This window comes from Ambystoma mexicanum, chromosome 6q (assembly GCF_040938575.1).
Source record: "Ambystoma mexicanum isolate Mex_15411 chromosome 6q, UKY_AmexF1_1, whole genome shotgun sequence".
Lineage (NCBI taxonomy): Eukaryota > Metazoa > Chordata > Amphibia > Caudata > Ambystomatidae > Ambystoma > Ambystoma mexicanum.
This window is the reverse complement of record NC_090937.1, coordinates 1,636,153,661-1,636,178,336: the sequence shown is the minus strand read 5'-3', so window position 1 is coordinate 1,636,178,336 and position 24,676 is coordinate 1,636,153,661. Positions and strand designations below refer to the sequence as shown.

At 48.5% G+C, this 24,676-nt stretch overlaps 1 protein-coding gene across 1 annotated transcript in view; it reads left to right on the top strand.

Annotated features, from left to right (window-relative positions):
• LOC138516928 (uncharacterized) overlaps positions 1-24,676 on the top strand; it is a 382,418-nt gene that overhangs the window by 274,789 nt on the left and 82,953 nt on the right. Inside the window, exon 11 of the mRNA XM_069632392.1 lies at positions 22,865-22,936. Within this exon, the coding sequence (XP_069488493.1) occupies positions 22,865-22,936 (72 nt within the window). The remainder of the gene's footprint in view (positions 1-22,864; positions 22,937-24,676) is intronic.

Genomic DNA, 24,676 nt, shown 5'->3' with positions numbered 1-24,676 from the left:
TCCCCTAATAACTACCGCCCCATCACCACTGTCCCTTTCCTCCTCAAGATTCTAGACAAAGCAGCCTACCTGCAGGTCCAGCACTTCCTCGAAGAACAGAACCTCCTTGGACTGAGACAATCCGGCTTTCGCCCTAGGCATGGGACAGAGACCGCCCTACTCGACCTAAAAAACCAAATGGACGACGCAAGGGACCAAGGCAAACCTGTCTTGCTCCTTCTCCTGGATCTGTCGGCAGCTTTTGATCTTGTAGACCACGACATCCTCTGCCACCACCTCTCCTCCACAGCCAACTTCTCTCAAGAAGCCATTACATGGATCACCTCCTTCCTCCAAGGCAGGACCATGCAGGTCTTCTCTGACCTAGCCACTGCATCACCCTCTATCATGCTATGTGGGGTGCCCCAAGGCTCCTGCCTCTCCCCCACCCTCTACAACATCTTCACCCGCCCCCTCTTCCTCATCCTTGACGCCACGGGCATCTCTCACACCAACTACGCCGACGACACACAGATCCTTCTCACTCTGACAGGCGACTATGACACGGACTCTGCTACCCTCAACAACACAATTCAAATGTGGATGGCTATCAACGGCCTCTGCCTTAACGCCGACAAAACTGAGCTCCTACTCGTAGGCTCCCTTGACACCATCAAGAAACTTGACGCTCAGTTCAGCCATTTCACCATTGACTCAATCACGATCCCAGTACTTGACACGGTAAAAACACTAGGCGTCTACTTAGACTCCAATCTATCCATGACCAGACAAGTAAACGCCATTGCCTCCTCGGCCGCCTACCATGCAAAACTCCTTAACGCAATCAGACCTTATCTGTCAAAAGACACTTGCACTAACATAGCCAGGGCCATAACCGGCTCGCGACTTGATTACTGCAATATTCTATTCCTTGGGACCTCCAACAAAAATCTTGAGAAGCTCCAAGTAATACAGAACAGTGCCCTACGCGCTGCACAAGGCATTGCCAAGAGAGAGCACATCACCGCTGCCAGAAAAGCTTCCCACTGGCTCCCCATAAAGGAGAGGATCCTATTCAAGGCTCTAAGCATCACCCACAAATGTGTCCATCTTGCCGCCCCAATGTACCTTTCCCAGAGGATCCACCTGGATTCCTCCACAAGACCCACTAGATCACCCTATGCCAGCATGCTCTCAGTACCCAGGGTAAAAAGGACCAGAGCAGGGGGCTCCAGTTTCCCGTACCTCGCTGCCGTACACTGGAACACCCTCCCTAGCTCCCTGCGCTCTGAACCCTCACTGACCGCCTTTCAGAAAACCCTGAAAACGACCCTGTTCATCTAACAATTACATGGCCTAGCCCTCATAATTGTATTGTATGATGTATTATGTGGTATATCTGATCACAGGTCACTGCCTACTGTAACCCAAGGCACAACCTGCTCACATTGTAACTAAGTCTTCCTGGCAAGTAACAGTGCCACAATGCCCCTGGGCTGCCTGCGCGCTATATAAATTTAATAAATAAATAAAATAAATAAATCCATTGCCATCCTCTGCCCCCTGGACCTGTTTTGAGTAGTTTGCAATTGGAAATCCACAGGGACACCCTCGACATGCCTAAGGCTGTTAAAAAAACCACTGACCGGCAGCGCAAGGAAAGGTTTACCACGGAGGAGCTAATAATGCTCACACAGACCCTTGCTGCTAATGCCACCGTGGTCTTTGCGAGCGACATGCGTCGAGAGACCCTTATCCGAAAGAAGGCAATCTGGGCAGAGGTTGCCTTGAAAGTGAGTGCTGTGGACACCACCACCCGCAATGTGCGTGAGTGCAGAAAGCAGTGGGATGATCTCTGCCTCTGGATCAGAAGCATCCTGTCTGCAAACCACAATATTGCCACAGCAGGTGGATCTGATTCGCCCATTAAATTAAAGGAGTGGGAAGAGACCTGCGCCAGCCTCATTGGAGTGGAATCAATAGAGGGAGTCGGGAGGATGGAGGTTGGCGTGGCAACCACTTCAGATGGAGGTGAGTGTACACATGAAAGTATGCACTGTGAATCTTCAGGTCCCCCCAAATGTGAGCCCAGAATCACCTCATGGATGCCCAAACATCCACATATGCATACAAACCTGGCCATGTCAGTGTCAAACCCAAACACACACACATGCACACATCACCAGAGACAAGTGCCACACACAACCATGCATGGATGAGCCACTGAACTGACACATCACCTGCATCCTTACCAATGAAGTCCAAATGCCCACAACTGCATTATTGACGTATACTCCATTAAGTACATATAACCGTAACCAATGCCATCCCCCTCTTTGTCCCCGACAGGCTCACATACAGACAGTGAGGATACAGGCACTGCATCTCAGGCACCCCCTGCGAGTAAAAAATCAAGGGCACAGGACACAGAGGACACCCCCACGACATCAAGGGGCAAAGCTAGAAGAGTCCACATGCAGAGTGGCAAACATCGGTGGAGCGCCACTGCCACGATGCAACTGTCCACACCACCAACAACTGCCCCACCTCCTGAGGTGAACCCACCACCACAGATGCCAGCCACGGAGGGCCCACCCTCAGCTGCAACTAGTTCCACAGGAGAGGCAGCAGCCACTGCACCACTCTCAGATGTGGAGGATACGACAGATTTCCACATGGAGATGCACACCCCAACCCCCCTGGGACTCCTTAGGCATCACCACAGCAGACACCTGGGTCCAGTGTCCCTGGCGGGGACAACATGGGAGGTTTCAGTAGCCCACCGGTGGCTTCACCTGTTGTCCTGGTTGCATCAGAAGGCGCAGCACCCACACCACCAGAACGCAACAGTGCCCTCGACCTGGCCAGCATCAGCCAGCGGCAAGAGGACATAACTGTGCTGGTTGGGTAGCATGTGGAGGAGGCTGCCCGTCTCAGGGCGGAGAGTACAGAGACAGCCAGGCACTTCAGGGAGGCGATGGAGGCCTGCACCAAACGGGCTGTGTGGGGAGATTGTCCAACTTATGGAGGTCCTCACACGGATAGCGGACGCAATGGACTGCCAGTTCCCACCACCACCACCACCAGGACAGTCAGCCACTTCCTCATCCGCCAGTTCGAGGCAGACAAGCCCCCTCTGCCGCTCCTCACGCACCACCAGGCGCACGTCTAGCCAGCCTCCTAATGCTGGTGGTGGCAATGGCAAATAGGGACTGCATGGTCAAGCTTCCACGTGTATAGCTGGACAACAACATTGTGCCAGACACATAAGGAACTGTTGTGGGGGGTGGGGGAAGGGTGTTTGTGGGCTTTTGTGGGGGGTGGGGGGAAGGGTGTTTTGGGCTGGTGTGGGGGCTGGGGGGAAGGGTGTTTTTGGGCTGTTGTGGGGTTGGGGGAAAGGGTGGTGGGATATTTGGGGACATGCACTTTTACATCTTTACATTTCTTAATACACTGGTGTTTAATCCATACACAGGCTTGGACTTCAACAATGGCGACAGGGTCCCTTGTGCGCTTCCAAACAGACACCAGTGCATTACTACCCATATCCATTCCTACAAAAAGAAAAAATGTAACTCAGAATATTTGGTTGATCAGATGCTGTCTCACAGCACGTCCCTCCTGGCCATCCCATCTTGCATGACCTGCATCCCCGTCAACTCCGTCCTCATCACCATCATCATCCTCATCAGGTGCTTCTATTTCTACGTCAGGGGGCAGTGGCACATTCCGTCTGATACACATATTGTGCAGCATGACACATGCCATGGTGATCTTGGCCACCTTCTCATGGCCATACAGGAGAGCGCCACCAGACCTGCTAATGCAGCTAAACCGTGTTTTCAAAAGGCCAAAAGTCTGCTCGATCACGACGCGGGTACGGGTATGTGCACGATTGTAGTCCTCTTCGTGCCTGTTCTGTGGGTTCTGTACAGGGGTTAGCAGCCACCTCTTCAGGGGATAGCCGGCATCACCTGTATGGGGGGACGAATGGGGTCTGGTTACTGTTCACCTCAAGAGCGGCCTGTTCATATCACACAAATTGACTTTGCATTGTGATTGAAGTCCACAATTAACAGCATGCATGCAGACGATCTGTGTGACTGCAATGTGCAAAGTTGAGCTCGACCCTGCAAGTGAACATGCCCCATTAATGCCTCCTAAAGTAATTGACATGTCCTGGGTGAGGCCCGGTTTTACGTGTCCCTGGGCCCAGGCAGAATTGGTACCACACTGCTAGTGTACTGCCATTCAAACATTTATGTTGCCATGCTGAGAGGCATCACTTCAGTGGTGCTATAGGTGCGTGGTACAATGCTATGGGTAGGGGTGATCCCTTTGCATGCACTCAAGGGCACATGGCATTATTGTGGTTGTGCAGCGCTGATTCTGTATGACTGTCTTGACGGCATGTAGGAGCTTTGTGTATTTTGTGGTGTTGAATGTTGAGGAATGTGGATGTGGATGGATGTTTAATGTTTTTAGACCTAGATTGTTCTCTATGTTGTGTAGCTTATACTTGCATGTCGGTTCATCTCAGGTAGATTGCGGCCTTCCCAGATGGACATTGGCGTACATGTGTATGTGCATTTGTCCTACGGACGACAAGCTACACCCAGTTGGAGTATGTATCTCCCCCCAATCACACCCAGTTAGAGTATGTATCTCCCCCCACCCCAATCACACCCAGTTGGAGTATGTATCTCCCCCACCCCAATCACACCCAGTTGGAGTATGTATCTCCCCCCCAATCATACCCAGTTGGAGTATGTATCCCCCCCAATCACACCTAGTTGGAGTATGTATCTCCCTCACCAATCACACCCAGTTGGAGTATGTATCCCCCCCCAATCACACCTAGTTGGAGTATGTATCTCCCCCCCAATCATACCCAGTTGGAGTATGTATCTCCCCCCCCCAATCACACCTAGTTGGAGTATGTATCTCCCCCCAAATCACACACAGTTGGAGTATGTACCCCCCCCCAATCACACCCAGTTGGAGTATGTATCTCCCCCCCAATCACACCTAGTTGGAATATGTATCTCCACCCCCAATCACACCCAGTTGGAGTATGTATCCCCCCCAATCACACCTAGTTGGAGTATGTATCTCCCCCCCCAATCATACCCAGTTGGAGTATGTATCTCCCCCCAATCACACCTAGTTGGAGTATGTATCTCCCCCCCCCAATCACACCCAGTTGGAGTATGTATCCCCCCCAATCACACCCAGTTGGAGTATGTATCTCCCCCACCCCAATCACACCCAGTTGGAGTATGTATCTCCCTCCCAATCATACCCAGTTGGAGTATGTATCCCCCCCAATCACACCTAGTTGGAGTATGTATCTCCTCCCCCAATCACACCCAGTTGGAGTATGTACCCCCGCCCCTCAATCACACTGCATGTAGGAGCTTTGTGTATTTTGTGGTGTTGAATGTTGTGGAATGTGGATGTGGATGGATGTTTAATGTTTTTAGACCTAGATTGTTCTCTATGTTGTGTAGCTTATACTTGCATGTCGGTTCATCTCAGGTAGATTGTGGCCTTCCCAGATGGACATTGGCGTACATGTGTATGTGCATTTGTCCTACGGACGACAAGCTACACCCAGTTGGAGTATGTATCTCCCCCCAATCACACCCAGTTAGAGTATGTATCTCCCCCCACCCCAATCACACCCAGTTGGAGTATGTATCTCCCCCACCCCAATCACACCCAGTTGGAGTATGTATCTCCCCCCCCCAATCATACCCAGTTGGAGTATGTATCCCCCCCAATCACACCTAGTTGGAGTATGTATCTCCCTCACCAATCACACCCAGTTGGAGTATGTATCCCCCCCAATCACACCTAGTTGGAGTATGTATCTCCCCCCCAATCATACCCAGTTGGAGTATGTATCTCCCCCCCCCAATCACACCTAGTTGGAGTATGTATCTCCCCCCAAATCACACCCAGTTGGAGTATGTACCCCCCCAATCACACCCAGTTGGAGTATGTATCTCCCCCACCCCAATCACACCCAGTTGGAGTATGTATCTCCCCCCCCCAATCATACCCAGTTGGAGTATGTATCCCCCCCAATCACACCTAGTTGGAATATGTATCTCCACCCCCAATCACACCCAGTTGGAGTATGTATCCCCCCCAATCACACCCAGTTGGAGTATGTATCCCCCCCCAATCACACCCAGTTGGAGTATGTATCTCCCCCACCCCAATCACACCCAGTTGGAGTATGTATCTCCCCCCCAATCATACCCAGTTGGAGTATGTATCCCCCCCAATCACACCTAGTTGGAGTATGTATCTCCTCCCCCAATCACACCCAGTTGGAGTATGTACCCCCGCCCCTCAATCACACTGCATGTAGGAGCTTTGTGTATTTTGTGGTGTTGAATGTTGTGGAATGTGGATGTGGATGGATGTTTAATGTTTTTAGACCTAGATTGTTCTCTATGTTGTGTAGCTTATACTTGCATGTCGGTTCATCTCAGGTAGATTGTGGCCTTCCCAGATGGACATTGGCGTACATGTGTATGTGCATTTGTCCTACGGACGACAAGCTACACCCAGTTGGAGTATGTATCTCCCCCCAATCACACCCAGTTAGAGTATGTATCTCCCCCCACCCCAATCACACCCAGTTGGAGTATGTATCTCCCCCACCCCAATCACACCCAGTTGGAGTATGTATCTCCCCCCCCCAATCATACCCAGTTGGAGTATGTATCCCCCCCAATCACACCTAGTTGGAGTATGTATCTCCCTCACCAATCACACCCAGTTGGAGTATGTATCCCCCCCAATCACACCTAGTTGGAGTATGTATCTCCCCCCCAATCATACCCAGTTGGAGTATGTATCTCCCCCCCCCAATCACACCTAGTTGGAGTATGTATCTCCCCCCAAATCACACCCAGTTGGAGTATGTACCCCCCCCAATCACACCCAGTTGGAGTATGTATCTCCCCCACCCCAATCACACCCAGTTGGAGTATGTATCTCCCCCCCCCAATCATACCCAGTTGGAGTATGTATCCCCCCCAATCACACCTAGTTGGAATATGTATCTCCCCCCCCAATCACACCCAGTTGGAGTATGTATCCCCCCCCAATCACACCCAGTTGGAGTATGTATCTCCCCCACCCCAATCACACCCAGTTGGAGTATGTATCTCCCCCCCCAATCATACCCAGTTGGAGTATGTATCCCCCCCAATCACACCTAGTTGGAGTATGTATCTCCCCCCCCCAATCACACCCAGTTGGAGTATGTACCCCCGCCCCTCAATCACACTGCCATGTCCTTGCCCTGCTACTCACCAAGTAGCCACAAACGTTGTCCACTTGTCGCTCCATGTAGCGTGGTATCGTTGAGTTCCGCAGGACCATGGAATCATGGGTTGATCCGGGAAATCTTGTTGGCGTCACATACCATTTGGACATTGATGGAGCTTCCTGTTTCGGTAGACTACTTCATTGTGATGTGGGACCACCAATTCCACATGGGTACAATCGATGGCCCCAATGCAACTTGGGATGCCTGCCAGTGAATAGAAGCCAACTTTGGTGTTTGCAATCTCCTGGGCAGTCCGTGGCATGAATATGTGTTCAGGTGCATGCCTCAGGAGGGCATCGAGTACCTGGTTCAGCGTGCGTGAGAATACTGGTTGTGAGATGCCATGCATGTGCCCCACTGTATGCTGGTAGGTGCCTGTGGCCAGGAAGTGGAGCACGGTCACCACCTTTAGTAGAGGGGGGATGGCAGTTCTGATGTCTATGAGGCTCACAATGTCATCATGTATCATGTCCACGATGCTGGTGATGGTATCCCGGTCCAGACGGTACAGGGTGTGTATCTGCTCAGGGGTTAGGTTAAATGGACTGGCTCTGATCCTGGGGATTGGTGACTGCCTCTGTGGTATGACTAGGTGCCTTGGTGGTGCTTGCTGTGCCTGTCTTGCCCTCCTCCTCCTCCTCCTGCGTCTCCTCTGTGCTGCCTGTTGTTGTTGCTGCTGCACTGCAATCATGTCCTCCAGCCCATGTAATGCTGCTAGTATTGGGACCATCTTGGTGTGAGAAGGGGTGTGTGAAGAGTTGTGGTGTGCTCCTTTTGTGCTGCCACAGTCTCAATTGCCTCCACCTGTGCTGATTGTGTCCACCTGTGGCAGGTGGGAACACTGCTCCGTTCTCTTAACGGGTGGTTCGCTATGCCGGTATTAGTGCCATGGCGGTAAGGGATTTTGGGGGCTTTACCATGCCACTATTGGCATGTCCGCTTGGTTTGTGATGGTGTGCTATTAGCGGCATGGCATTATTTACGGGATGAAGGGTCGAGTGCACGCGGGCTGGCCGCTATTAGTGCCACCGTACTTAGCGGTGCCGCTAATAGCGGTGAGCCAGGTCGTAATTGGCATGGGGATTTAACGTTACTGGTATTCCATTACCGGTAACGTTAAATCCCTACCGCCTACCGTGTAATGAGGCCCTGAGAGTACTTGAAAGTGCTTGAAACTTTTGAAACTCACAGGCCTAATCAGCTTGTGACCCAACATATGATTCTTCTTTTTACAAACTTCTTCTAAGAACTTGTGCAGAGACTTTTCCGTTTACTTACCAGAACCGCTTTATCATATCCAAGACTTTAGCCCATTGACTTTGGCCTAGCCTATTGAATTGAATTGACTCTTCTGGTGAACTCAAAGTATTTACACTATCTAAGAATAATGGTAGTCTTTTAGGTTCTGATAATCTTTACCTTTTACTCCTCTTGAAAAGTAGTGAAGTATATTTGTGTGTTATTATATAATTGCCTCTAATGTATGTTTTATAACTGACTGATAAATACATTAATACGTATTTATCCAAGAAACCTTGAGTATAAGAGTTTATTTGAACACCTGTGATTGTAAACCTCTGTATAACATCATTACTGCTCACATTCCCCTCTTGAGATAAACCTGCCTGCTGAGCATGTTACCAAAACTGTGTAGTGCAGTCTTATACCAAAGGTTGGTTTGCTTACACCTGTAGTTATAGTTGTGTGTAGTTTTCCCAGAGGGTGCTGCATACAAACTTTGCCTAACACACTCTCAATACACAGAGTAATGAAAATATGTTTTACTGTCTTTTCATGTGACGCACACCCTGAGCACCTGATTGGACAATCCCCACAGTACCATTTCCATTGGCCAGCATGGTCAGAAGCACAGATTGTGGCACGTGTGCTTTCCCAATTAGTGCGAGGGCCGCGCCCCACTAATGCAGGAGGAGTCCGTCTTCCTACTGGCGTGCTTTCCTGTCACGCACTCCCTGAGCACCTGATAGGACAATCTCTACAGTCCTATTTCCATAGGCCAGCATGGTGAGAGGTGCAGAATGTGGCACATGCCCTTCCTAAGTACTGCGAGGGCATGGCCCGAGGGAAGCAGGAGTCCTTCTTCCTATTGCCGCACACCCTAATCACCTGATTGGACAATCCCCACAGTCCCATTTCCATGGCCGCCATCCGCAAAATCTCCAGATAAAGCTTTTGTGCTGCATGTGATCGTGGGGGAATAACTTGCAACCAGGGTAGGAGGAGTTTGTGGTAAGGGGCAGCTCTTAAAAGAGCCTTTTTTTTATATGCTTCTAGAGAAACTCATTTTTTAATTTTTTTATTTGCTATTGTGTTTTCTTGTGCTCGCATTATTACAGTAAACTCTTCACCACATCCTGTAGACGGGCACACAAAACTGCATTGCCAATGGGTGACAACAAAATGGCATTTTCTTTGAAAAACTCTGCATTTCCACAACTAATGAGGTCATTGTTGCAGAAGAACATTACACGAGCGGACAAAAAAGTATACATGCTTCTGGTGATGAGACACCTTCCTGCGTCGGGCTCGGAACAACATCCATGAGCAGTGGCCCATACTCTTCGTGATATTATGGATGAGAAAAGTACCTGGCAGTGGGAAAAAGCAACTGCACGACCTCCAGCAATCTCCTCAGTCAATGGAAGAAATCTAAGCAAGCCATGTAACCCATATGCATGCCGCCGTAGTGGATGACGATAACATCTATTGTTGCAAAAGTGGACAGGTCTTTGCAAAGTGCATGCATATTGGGGAAATTGCACTAATACACATCGTTCCACAATGCGCCCACTCCTTCCAAACCAAAATTGCCTTCAAAGTGTCTTTCCAGGGCATAGTTGTGCAGATCTATGACAAAGGGATCACCTACAGTCAACACAATGCGTTTCTCCATGTCAGCCACCCTAAGTACGCAGAGTATAATGTACAACAGTTTGACCGCCCCTTCCTGTGAACCACATCCACAGTACCTGATTGAATAATCCCCACAGTGCCATGTTAATTGGGCAACATGATGCGAAGGGCAGATTGTAGCACGTGTACTTCCCAAAGTACTGCGAGGGCCACACCCCTGTAAAGCTGGAGAAGTTGTTCTTCCCTTTGCACTATCTTCTCTGCAGCACTACCTTATTGGGTTACACATAAATAGGCACACCCTCATCCACCAATTGATCGAACCCACCATCATCCAACACTGTCACTCCTGTACAACCCTTCAAATGTACGTTACACATTTACAGTACGTGTTGTGCCATTCCAAAGCACGTCCACTACAAAGTTCAGTAAAAGTATGCACGGTTTCTCCATCCACATACATCGACATAGCCATCCAGGATGTAGCAGTTGTATTCCTGAAAGTAACATGGAATCCGCTACTTTTTTGTGATAGTGGGCAGGGGGGGGGGGCGTGATAAGCAATATCAAGCTGGGTAGGGGATTGGGTCTTCCATCGTAGAGGTATAACGTTTTCTTTTTTTAAACGCGTGCAAGCAACTTCTTTTTTGGTTTTTCTCTTTATATGCGTTTCTGTTTACCTCTCCTCACATTTTACAACATTCGGGTCAATGCTTCTTGCACAGTGTAAAAAAAAACAGCATTGCCAATGACGCTCAAATAAATGCCATTTCTACGTAACCACTGCATATTTTGCAACCTCATGATCTCATAGTGGGCGGAGAACACGCCAGCAGTCTGCATAAATTCACACATGATTCTGTTTATAACACACCTTCCGACCTCTGGCTGGGGACAAATTACACCGACATGGGCCCATACTCCTCTTGGTGTTATCCATGAGAAAACAACCTTGGCAGTAGGAAAAATCCACATCCCTGCGTTCAGCAACCTCTTCAGGTGACGGATTAAACGTCCACACGACATGTAACCCAAATGTAGAATTCCATAGTGCACCACGACAAGGTCAACATTCGTGACGGACGCCACATATCTGCAAAGGCGAACCATCCCGCCAAAACTGCAGTCACCCTGACAGCCCCAGAAAGCGTCCACTCCTTCCAACCCGAAATGACCAGCAACGCCTCTTTGCACACAACACTTGTAAAGATGGCGCACAAAGGTATCACTGACGATAAGCACTGTGTGTCTCTCCATCTCGACCAACCTCATGACACAGTATTGGGATGAAATGGTACCGCCCCTTCCTGTCAACCACACCCTAAACACCTAATTGCCTATTTCCCACAATTTCATTTGCATGGCCACAATGCTCATAATGGCAAGATGTGGCATATGTGCTTTCCCATCTACAGTGAGGGCTACATCCCAGTCAGTGGTCGAAGTTACAGAAAGAAGTAATGGAACTATGTTCCCTACTGGCCTGCACCACTTCCCACAAACCCCATCGCTACACACCCTCCCACGCACAATGCAAACCCCTAAACACATGTGCCTGCTGTTTAGGGGAACGTTCGGTGCAGTGCACTGAAATTGCAAGTTTCAACTTCTTCCTACACTTTTATTTGAAAACGAAACTGTTGAAGAACGGTTTTGTTTTAAAATTAAAGTATAGGAACAGTAAAGCTTAATTAAAAGAAGTAGAGGAGCACCGCTCCCGACCGCTCCTGCCCACTTTGACCACTGAGCCCAGTAAAGCAGACACAATACTTTTTTCCTTTGCACAGGCTTTTTTGCAGCACTTCCTCATTGGGTGCTGTCAAATTTTCAAACACGCATGCAGCAATCACATACAAACCCTCTGCATTGCACACTATCATTTCTGTACACCACTCTATATTTACCGTTAAACACTTTCAGTACACGTTCTGTTTGATTCCAAAACCCCTCCACCTGAAACTTCTGCTAAAGAATGCACGATTGCAGCATCCACAAAGATCCTGAGGTGCACCCAGCACACCTTTGGACATGAACAAACAGTGCAGCTCTTGCCCACCCCCACCACGACACTATGGATCCATGCATGCGACCATGTGGGCAGCTAACATTATACACAAACGTAACATACGTAGCAGCACTTCTACCCAACTCCCCCACACCATAAAACACCCATTCATGAAAACATGTCACAATTAGCAGAATCCACAAACATACCACAGCCTGCACCACCCCTACCCACTGCCTTCACAAAGTATTGTGTCACTGGCAACCTAAGCACAACAGCTTCACAACATTGGGCCTACTTCTATAAATCTGCACACAGCAGAGTAAACAAGCACATATGAGCTGCACTTCAACCATACCCTCTTCATACTCACATTATATAAACACTGCACCCTGTGGCCACACTGCACAACTTTTCACTGCAACATCGCCACCATACACCAAATACTGTAGCATGTTGCAACTATCACCACAACCATGGAACACACAATACACACTTTTCAATTCACTTGTGCTGCTGTAGCACGTCTACAATGTGCTCCATACCCATTCTCCAAAGATCAACCCTCTGTGCCTGATGCACTGTCAAACCTGCATTGCTGCAGTGGGTGTGCTCCTTGCACACATTCCATGCACAGTAATGCAACCATGCATGTCAGCATGTCACCAGCTACCACTATGCACATATGCACCACTGGCACAAGCACTCCTACCCAACCTCCACACTGCAATGGATATGCACAGCGTTAAATGCAACAGCTACCATAATGTACAAACATTACACTGTCTCCGGCACCCCTACGCCCTTTCCTTCACATACTATTGTCTTATCCACTTCCACTCAGACTGTATTGTGTCACTGCCAACCTAACCACAAAATCTTCACAACATTGCCCCTACGCAAAGCAGTCTGCACACAGCACACTATCCAAGCACTTATAAGCTGCCCGTCAACTATAACCTCTACCATACTGACATTATGCAAACACTGCACCCAGTGCCCACACTGCGTGACTTTTCACTGCACCATCTCCAACCATACATGAAAAACTTTACCATGTTCTAACAGTCACCTGACCTGCGAAACCAAACATACATGCATGGCTGCTCACTTCTGCTGCTCTATTGCGTCTGAAATGTGCTCCACACCCATTCTGTACAAGTCACCACCCTCTAACTGATGCAGAGTCAAAAATGCATTTCTGCCGTGGGTGTACTCAAGCCCTAGGCTCTTGAGTAAATGGCCTACGGCCTAAGGCCTTCCGCCATGCACTCAATAGTCTAGATCTTGCACACGCCCACTGCAACGTAATGCCACCATGCAAGTCACCAACTACGACAATCCACATACACACTACTGCCACCAACACTTCTAACCAACCTGCGGACTGCCATGGAGCTATGCAGCAAAAAATTGCAACAGTTACCATAATGTAGAAAGAAAACACTGTCTCCTGCACCTGTGTGCACTTTCATTCACATACTACGGCCGTACCCACTTCCATTCACAAAGTATTGTGTCACTGCCAACCTACCCACATATTGTGCGCAACATTGGCCCTACTCAAACCAATCTGCACACACCACACTATGCAAGCACCACCCTCTACTGGATGCAGAGTCAGACATGCATTGCTGCGGTGGGTGTGCTGAAGGCCTAGGCTCTCGAGTGCATGCCCTACGGCCTTCTGCAATACACCCAATAGTCTAATCGTTCAACAGACCCACCGCAACTTCATGCACCCATGCATGCCACCATGTGCCCAACTACCGCTATCCATCCGCAGAGCACAGCCAACCGCGCTCCCACCCAACCTGTGTCATGTGCAATTCACTCCCCTTCTGAATTTCACCTGACACCGCTCACCATGGAAAGAGGTCGCTGCAAACAGGTGGCTGCAGAAGCTATCAGGCTTTTATGACAGCTGCCTCCAATCACCACACAAAGTATTCGCCTGTCTAGGTACCCGCGGATTGGTGCAATACGCAGGAATACTGCAGTCACTCCTCCATCTTCTTCTACCTATGTACATATGTCACATGAACCACTTATCACTCCCCCGCCCTTTCCCTCCCTTCTTGCCGCCTACACATGGCGTATGGTATGTTTTCCAGACCCTTCCGCCAGTGCACTGTCCTCTGTTTCACCATGGCAGCATTTGCCAAAAAATGTTGACGCAGACAACGCTTCCCTCCAACCAACCACCGGCCGCGTTGAAAGTACTCCGACAGCATGCCGTACCACAAGCCAATGACACTCCTGCCACGGAGCGAACAGGGAAATGAGTCCGCGGAGTGGACCCAGATATCAACTAAGAGATGTACATTTCAGTTGTTTGCAACAAAAGTACTGCTCGGATTCCCACCAAACACACAAAAGCATGCTCTCTGACCCAAGCACCCGCTTCTGTCGCAAATTTGGTGCAAAACCGTCCATCTGTTCGGGCTTTAGCCATGCGCAAAGTTTTTGCCCATTCAGTCTATGGAGAAAAAAAATGTTTGGGATCCCCCCTATAACTTCCCCCCCTGTGCAAAACCTTACCAACGTTGACAAAAGAATTCAGACCGGGCCATATACCTTTTTTGCAAAGTTTGGTGAGGATTCGTCCAGGGGGAGAGTAGTTGTAAACTGCCGAAAAAGTGGTCTTCCTGTGAGTTTAGCAACTTAACTATAAATACATGGCCACTACCGCGGGCCGTGTAATGTCTAGAATCTGGATGTTCCACATCGTATTTGAGCAAACAAGGATCGTATGAGCAGAAGGGCTGAAAGTGTGGCGCAGTAGACTAAGAACGGCTGGTGATGGAGGAAGAATCGAGAAGGCTTGTCTGGCCCAGTGTCAAGGGTTGAGGCCACCAAGAATTTGGATATCTATCATGGATAGAAACAATGAACGTGAGAGGCGAGGCAAGCTCCTGCTAAGGTGTAATGAAAAGACAATGAGTGCCAGGTTGTATTCATTTTAATAGTATTAAATGCAAAGAAGAAGCTTAAAACGTGGTCTCCAGTCACATGACCCAAATGAAAATAGACCTGGGCATGCTACGCCAAGACTTCAAGATAAGGGTATGCTTACACTCCCTTCCATTCCCAGGAGCTGCGATACTGACTATTTTATGGCAGACCACTTGAGTGATGATGGATGATGGGCTCATTGAGTGGGAGCGAAGGATGGCACCAGCACTGTGCTATGGAAATACTCTTGACTGAGAATGTCTGGTTTTGCCCCGGATATCAAAGAAAACCTCTGGACATGCCGTTTGCTGGCAAAAAATTGTTTGGTTTAAAGGGCAATGAAGCTCTCCAGAAATCGCTGGGACTGTCGGTCCGACAGCAACACAACCCGTGAACCCTGTTTGCAGTTGTTGGAAAGATTTCTCTTTTTGCACCTTTCCCTCCATAATTTCCTATCGAACGGCATTCTTTTTTGCTCTGTTTTTATCCTGTCCTGACTTTTTGAAGGGAACTAAAGACTTCACCTACACGTCCGTTGTCTTTGCTCATTGTTACAGGGAAACTGACTAGTCCTTTAGATTATCAGTACTGGGAAACTGTCTCCCTTTTTAATTCTTGTACGTTTTAACACTTCACACAGCACCTGTCTGAATGTTGCATATCCTTACCATTGGTGGGCTTGGACCTGCTTCCAGCTTGTGTTTTGGTTAAGAGGACCTCTGCAGCCATTTCTTCACATCTGCGTTGGTGCTAAGAATCCCCTGAAGAAGAACAGCTGACTGAAGATCCAAAGATGACTCTCGAAGTGGCCCAGCATCTTTTGTCTGGCTCGGTGAAGACCTGCTCCTCTGCCTGATCTCCGAAGACCCTGAGCTATGCTTCAGCTCTTGGACAAGTGGGACCAACGCATCAAAGTCTTCGGAACTGTCTCTGGAGTGCCCGATGGACTGATTAGCTCTCTCGTGGGCTACATTGCCAGCAACATTGCCATTCCAAATTGTACTCCAGAACTTTGGTGGTCACACACTTGTGCCACAAGTAGCATTCTTCCCGATTCTAGCTTTCGACCTTCAAGGGAACCTGTAAAGACTCCTTGCCGCCTGTGTGCAGAAACCATTGCTGGAACAGGCCTTCCTCCGACATGTAAAGTGTCCTGAAAAAGCCTGCATCTCTGAATTCTGCATTTCTCCTCCGAAAAAGGTTGCATCGTGCATTTCCATTCAACCGGAAGAATCCTCAAACCTGCAACTCCTGATCCCCTGTCACTGGAACAAATGACAGAAGATCTCGCAGTCCCCTGAGACTAAGCCTTGACTAGCAAGCTGGTTCAGTGACACTCCAACAGGGGTTGTGGTAGGGGTGCACCCAGAGAAGGCATCTTTGCCTCCACTGTGCCCTCCATTGCCAGAGGTGTGAACCCTCAGAGTCAGACTTCGACCATCACTCCCTTGTGGGAGGCAGATGTTCCCAATTCGGCAAACAGTGGATGCTTGCCATTTATGATGTATGGGCCTTACAGGTCCTTCCTCAGGGTTACTGTCTCCATTTTGCTCATCTTCCAGGTCATCCGTCCTATGACCAGTTCTTGCCTCTGGATCCCCTCCTACTGGAGGAGGCCATCAGTTTCTGGCAAAGGAGGTGTAGACCCAGGACCATGCTCGGAACGAGGTGAGGGCTGGTATTCAACCTATTTTCTGGTGCCGAAAAAGGACTGGACCTATGTCCTATCTTGGATCTGAGGCTTTTGAACTTGTTTTTGCTTAGTGACAGTTCAAAATGGTTTTCTTAGCCCAGATTCTTCAAGCCGTAGACCTGCAGTATTGACTGGTCCTTCTGGATCTCCAGGATGCATATTTCCATGTGCCCATCCAGAGGCAGTTCCTGTGACGCAAGGTGGGGATCTGCAGTTACCAATTCAAGGTCTTGCCGTTCGGCTTTTCTTTGGCACCCAGGGTCTTCACCAAGCTGCCGGTATTGGTAGTGACTCACAACAGAAGAGCTGCCATCCATGTCTTTCCCAATCTGGATGACTGGCTCATTGGAGCTGGAACCCCAGACAAGATGACAGCACACTTGTACCAGACATGCAGCCAGTTGCACACATGGGGTTTCTCCCTGAACTTCAGGAAGTCTCAGGTTTTGACATCCCAGTCTCTCAGATTTATCGGCATGGTCTTGGACACTCCCCTGGACTGAGACTTCCCGCTCAAAGGACTGAGTAGCGAACATCCTCAAGAAGGTGCATGTCTTCCAACCACAGGAAAAGGTTCCTTCCTCAGCTTTCCTGTAATTGCTAGGCCTTTCGGCCTCGTGCATCCTTGTAGTGCTAGAGACTCGGCTACGCTTGAGGACGCTTCAGTAGCTTCTCAGTTGTCAGTGATTTCAGTTTCAGGTACGTACCCAGAAATTCTTCAGGTCTCTGCAATAGGTTTCCAGAGACCTGAATTAGTGGTCACAGAGAGACAACCGACTAAGAGGTGAGTTGTTTTGGCAACCCTGGCCCCAACTGACTCTTGTCTCGTATATGTCCCTGAAGTACTGGGGCACTCACCTCTCCGTTCTAATGGTGAAGCGACCTTTGCGCTCTGTCGGATTGCAGGGCAGCACATACATTTGCTTGAGTTGTGGGAGATCAGGTTGGTCCTGGTCACTTTCCTCCCTTCTGTACAAGGCAACTCTGTGTTGGCCCTGACGGACACAGTAGCCATGCACTACCTCAACAAACTGGGTGGAGTGGGTTCCTTACCTCTATGCAGAGAAGCAATGCGAGTGTGGTTCTGGGCTTTGGAGAACAGCGTGTCTCTGATGACAGCTCGTTTGGCTGGCAAGTGGATCTCTTCACTTCCAGTATGAACATGATCGTTCTGCTCCAGGGAGGTTCCATTCGACAGCGTGTTTTGGGAGATGCCCTAATGGTCGAGCAGGATTTTGACCTGCTCCATGCCTTCTTGCGGATCCATCATTTTGCTGGTTCTTAGGAGGCTATGCCTGTTTGGATCCATAAGTATTTTGATTGCTACGGACTGGGTCCAGAGAATGAGGAACCCGGAGGTGCTTGGCATGGCCATCTCCCTTCCTGCTGTCTTCTACAGAGAGTGGACCTCCTCTCCCGATTGCAAGGAGAAGCCCTACACTCGATCCTCAAAAGTCTGAAACAACATGCTTGGCTGCTGAATGTTTAAGGTGTAGGTAGTGGGATTTGTTGGAGGACATCCTAGGCGTGCTCCTCTATGCTAGGAGACTCGCCACCAAACACTTTAATGTCAGTATATAGTGTAGGATTTTGGCTTGGTTCCAGGAGAGGGATCTGGACCCTTGAACCTGTTCCACATCCTCTGCCCCGGATTTTCTGCTCTTTGGCCCTGAGCAGATTGGCACTGTGGAAAAAATAATTCCTGGGGAGTTTTGTAATCGGCTTCCCATATGCCAGTATTTTTCCCCAGTGTGGAATTTCAATTTGGTGTTAACGTTTCTAATGTGTGCTCTGTATGAGCCCCTCCATTCTTGTTCATTGAGATTACTCCCCCTGTAAGATGATTTTCCTGCTTGCCATCACTTCCACTAGACTGGTCAGTGAGCTGCAGGTGTTTTCTGTTAAACCTCCCTACTTGGTTTTCTCCAAGGGGAAGGTGATGAGAGTGAGGCCATTTGTCCTCCTGAAAGTGGTCTCTGGTTTCCATCTTTCTTAGAAGATCCAATCTGCCTTTATTTTGTTTCCCCTCCCCCTCATTCTCCCAAGGCAGAGGAGCATTTCCATTGGCTGGACCCGGTGTGGGACCTCTGCTGCGTCTCTCTGGCGAGAGAGGGCAGGAAAGATTACCTGCTTTTTGTGGGTTCAGCTGGTGCCTGTGATTGCAGGGCTGTGACCAAACCTACCCTGTCAAGGTGGATCATTTTCTGCATCTCGTAATGCTATGATCTGACTGGTAAGGAGGCACCTGAGGATATTGGGGCAGACGCCACCTGGCGACTGGTTGCCACCTCGGCTTTGCAATATGTAAGCCTGCTTCTGGATATTTGCCAGGCAGCTTTGGCGGCTTCTTTGCACACGTTCACTAAACATTACTGCTTGGATTCTTTGTCTGGTCAGGACGTTTCTTTGGCAGAGCTTTCCTTCAGAGTAATCTGGTTTAGGTGGTGTCCTTGCTATCATGCCTCTTCAAGGTCTATTTACTGCTTTAGGAGTCTATTAAAGCCGGGAACCCGTGGGAGGAAGGAATCCAGTAGAAGAACAAATTACTTACCTCTCGGTCATGTTCTTTCTGATGGATGTTTCTCCCATATATTCCTCATCGCCCTCCCTACCTGCCCCACCTTGGCGGAAAACTGATGCACTTTGTTCCTGCTGTCCTTCAGTTTAAGAGTGCTAGGGTGGAGCAAAGGTCAAAGGGCGTGACGCCTCTACATATACTTGCCCGGATATAATGACTCAGCAGGGCGTCTAGAGGCATCTGGCGGAGCCACACTGCACCTGGTTGAAAAGGTTTATGGAGAACAGCTGTGCTGGGAGATAGATATTAAAGATGAGGAATACGTGGGAGTAATATCCATCAGAAAGAACAGTACAGAGGGGAAAATAATTTGCTCTTTCTATGAGGTAGGTAAGTGATAATTGCCTCGAAGCATGGAGCGTGTGCTCCCTGAGGCCACCTACTGTCCAATAGTCTGCAGCAGACGTATTGGTACTGAGGTTCTACAGTGCTACAACTTGCAAAGACTTTTGTTTTTAATTTGGACAATTACAGTCGGTCTAGTCTGATCATTGATACCAATTCCTTTGGTGGAAGAGAATATTCCCAATGATCATCTTACTTTCTTATTTGGCATGCAATAAACTGCTTTCATGATCCTTCAGTAGGTGATGGACCTGCAGTGAGTAAGCAGTATTTTAAAACACAGTACATATATTCCATTCAAGTGACTACATTACCCCACCTAACGATACATAAGGGTTCCTATCACTCAGTCCCCTGCCTGATCGTGGCGTGGTGGATGGTGGGGCCACAAAGTGGGTGGGTGCTGCTGCATGTCCCATGATGATAGGTCTGGGATGGCGAGAGGTGAATGCTAGAAGCGGGAGAAAGTAACTCACCGCGTGAGGCTGTGTCGGTACTTACTTCTGCTTCAAAAGATGTGGTGGTGCGATCTAGGAACCAAGCGCACACCCTGTTATCTCTAAAAGGGCTCTAACAAGTAAGTACATAAGAAAAGTTAAAAGTCCCTGTTAAGAATTATCACATATTTTTAGCGAGCAAACAGGACCTTTCCGCTGGTTGTCACATACTTTTGTGGGAGTTGATGGCCAATGGAGGCTCATCCATGGTGCATGCCATGCAGATAATGCAGACGCATGCCACAAGCAGGCACGGGGAAGGCCTGACCTGTGAGAGGCTGTCTGCGATATTGCAATCCAAGATGGTGGACCAACTTGATAAAACTTTGGTCTGCACCAAGCTGCAAAACCCAATGCAAGTTCAAACACCTGAAGCAATTGTAGTGTCAAAACCAAGCAACCAATCAGTAAGTCCCATTCCTGATACCTCACAGCTGGAAGCTATTCATAATTTACAAACCCTATTACCATGTAGACTAGGGTATACAATGGAAGTGGAATGATGACTTGGTGTGGATGTTTAGACAAGGAGCAAGCAGAGTTTTCAAAAGCACGCAGAAAAGACACTGGCAGTGAGAAAGGAGGAAGAAGGTAAAGCAGGGAATTGGTAACCCAAATGAGTGAAAAGAGGGCAAAGGTGAGTAGGACAAAGGAACAGAGGAGGATGAGAAAGAGAGAAGAAGTAGGGGGCTGAGAAGGAGAGAGTGGGAGAGGGGAGAGGAAGCGAGTGAAGAGGAGAGCAGGAGATGGAAAAGAGAATACGAGTAAGGTGAAAAGGAGAGGATGAGGATGAAATGGGGAGAGAAGAGTGGGATAAAGAGAGAGATGGACAGGGGAAAAACAAGAGCTTGGAAAGTAGAGGAGAAAGAGGCAGAAAGACAGACTATCAAGAAGAGGGAATTGGAGGAGGTGAGAAGAGAGAAAAGGGCCGGGGTGGCATCAGGTGATGGAGGAAGGTGGGGAGGGTGACAAGAGAAAGGAAGGAAGGAGGAGACTGAGACATGAGGAGGCAAAGAGAGAAAGAGCACAGAACACAAAAAAGAGAGGATGAAAGAGCAAAGGGACATGTCAAGCTCCAGTTGGGCCAGAGGGCTAGAATAAAGGGGGGTGATCCCTGAGTCTGAGGGGGTTCAGCATGCTATGGAGGTGAGAGAATGGAAAGGAAACAGGTGTCGTAGAACCAGGGCCCTGGCAAGGAAGGTAGTGAAATACCTATAAGGACGACACTGGGAGCTCAGCCGAGGCCTCCTGTCTGGCTACATATCTGGGCCTTTTCAGGGTGCACCTCCAACCGAGCAATTTAGCCCACATTTGTCTAGTAAGATACTTTGGACTTGAGAATGCCTTGGAGAGACATTCCCCATCATATTCCAGCCCATCAAGAAATATGAAGATCCCGGAAGAGAACGGTCACCTAGAGGTGTTAGAGATGGGGAACGCCTCTGACTCAACAAGAACATTCTGAAAGGATTTATACTTGGAGACCTTCTGTTTTGTGGGTCAAAGTCAGACCATTTAAGAGTTTCAGATAATTTAATTTAAACCACCTTAAATAAATACAATCTGGAAAAGAGGATCTGGTGTCTTCACAATCCATCAGAAAGATCAGATGATTTGTGAAGAAAGCAGCACCAGCCTTTGCATTTTAAATACCAAATATTATGAAACAGTTATTACTATTTCTATTCCGTGGGGTATGACATGATTTAGGATATGTTTTGTTTAAACTTTGTTTCCTTCTGACCCACAGGGATCCGTTTTTCTTTGTTTCCTTTTGACCCACAGGGATCCGTTTTTCTTTGTTTCCTTTTGACCCACAGGGATCCGTTTTTCTTTGTTTCCTTTTGACCCACAGGGATCCGTTTTTCTTTGTTTCCTTTTGACCCACAGTGATCTGTTTTTCTTTGTTTCCTTTTGACCCACAGGGATCCGTTTTTCTTTGTTTCCTTTTGACCCACAGGGATCCGTTTTTCTTTGTTTCCTTTTGACCCACAGGGATCCGTTTTTCTTTGTTTTCTTTTGACCCACAGGGATCCGTTTTTCTTTGTTTCCTTTTGGCCCACAGTGATCCGTTTTTCATTGTTTCCTTTTGACCCACAGTGACCTGTTTTTCATTGTTTCCTTGTGACCCACAGGGATCCGTTTTTCTTTGTTTCCTTTTGACCCACAGGGATCCGTTTTTCTTTGTTTCCTTTTGACCCACAAGGATCCGTTTTTCTTTGTTTCCTTTTGACCCACAGGGATCCGTTTTTCTTTGTTTCCTTTTGACCCACAGCGATCCGTTTTTCTTTGTTTCCTTTTGGCCCACAGTGATCTGTTTTTCATTGTTTCCTTTTGACCGACAGGGATCCGTTTTTCATTGTTTCCTTTTGACCCACAGGGATCTGTTTTTTTTTGTTTCCTTTTGACCCACAAGGATCCGTTTTTCATTGTTTCCTTTTGACCCACAGTGATCTGTTTTTCATTGTTTCCTTTTGACCCACAGTGATCTGTTTTTCATTGTTTCCTTGTGACCCACAGGGATCCATTTTTCTTTGTTTCCTTTTGACCCACAGTGATCTGTTTTTCTTTGTTTCCTTTTGACCCACAGGGATCCGTTTTGCCGCAGCTCTTCTGCAGCACCTGTGTATCATTACTGGAGCAGTCTTCTTTGGAATGGAATGTAAGTATTTAACAGATGTATAGATATGTAGAAATTGGCCCCGCATGATCTAACTATCGTTGATGAAATGTGGCCACTCATAGATGATTGGTCTGGACTTTGTGACAATTATCATCACGCAGGTTTATTTATTTATTGTTCACATGTTAGGCGCTTATACAGGAAGCAAATACTGTTTCAAAGCGCCCACAGGGCAACAGGGAGGGGACAGGGGATGATAGACAATGTAATTACAAAAATGTTAAATAGTGAAATACAACAATATAAGAAGAGACAATGGGGAGGGGAAGACAAACCTACTATGCCTTGTGAGTGTTCAGAACGTGCAAGTGTAAAGGGGAGAGGGGTATGGGGTAGGTGCTGTGGTGCTATGGAGAATATCCGGTGAAGTGCTATGAGGAATGATAAGTGTAACCTCCAGTGGTGGGGGGTGAGCCGAAGCAGGTGTAGAGGATAGACATCTGCTAGGATGATAAGATGTGGGAGGTCAGGGTCCCAAGGATGCATAAGATCCCTGCACACCAATGAAGCTACTGTGTGATTGGCAGCAGAGAGAGGGAGGGAGGGAAGGAAGAGGTAAAGAGGAAAGTCTTGAGGCTTTTCCAGAACTTAAGGAGGTCCTGCTCAAGACGAAGAGGGATGGGGAGGCTGTTCCAAAGAAGGGAGCCCGCTGAGGAAAGCGATCGACCACTTGCCCTCTATTAGCAAACTGCTTTACACACAAGTAGTTGGTGCCTGAGGAACACAGGTGACTAGAGAGGGGGAGAATATGTACTTAGAAAGAGCTGCAGAGTGGTCCCCGGCCCCAGACTGCCTTGTGGATGATGCAGAGGGATTTGAATTTAATCTGTGCTGCGATCGAGAGCCAGTGAAGACTTTGTGGGGCAGGAGAGATGCAGTCCCTGGGCTTGAGGCCAAGGATAACTCTTGCTGGCCTATTCTGGATTAGCTGATGGGGTCAAAGGTAGATGAATGAAAAGGTTATTGCAATAGTCAAGCCTACAGATAACCAGAGCCCGGGTAACTTTGAGTCTCTGGGGAAGGTGAGGAAAGGTAGAATTCCTTTCAGAAGGAAGAGCTGAAAGTGGGACCTTTTGGCAATGTCCTGAGTATGAGGGAGGAAGGATAGGGAGGAGTCGAAGATTACTCCAAGGTTTCTGGCTTCCGAAGAGGGAGCAAGGGGAGAGCCCAACGAAGAAGGCCAGAGGGAAGGGAAGAAGTCGGGGAACTGACAACTCCAAGCATCTCCTATGCATGCTCACCAGTCTTGACTGGCACCCCCAAACATCTCCTATGCATGCTCACCAGTCCTGACTGGCACCCCCAAACATCTCCTATGCGTGCTCACCATTAGTGACTGGCACCCTCAAACATATCCTATGCATGAACTCCAGTCCTGACTGGCACCCCGAACATCTCCTATGCATGCTTTCCAGTCCCGACGGGCACACCCACACATCTCCTATGCCTGCTCACCAGTCCTGACTGGCAACCACAAACATCTCCTATTCATTGCTCACCAGTCCTGACTGGCAACTCCAAACATCTCCTATACATGCTCAACAGTCCCGACTGGCAATCCCAAACATCTCCTATGTATGCTCTCCAGTCCTGACTGGCAACCACAAACATCTTCTTTGCATGCTCTCCAGTACTGAGTGGCACCCCCAAACATCTCCTATATATGCTCCCCAGTCCTGACCTGCAACCACAAACATCTTCTTTGCATGCTCTCCAGTC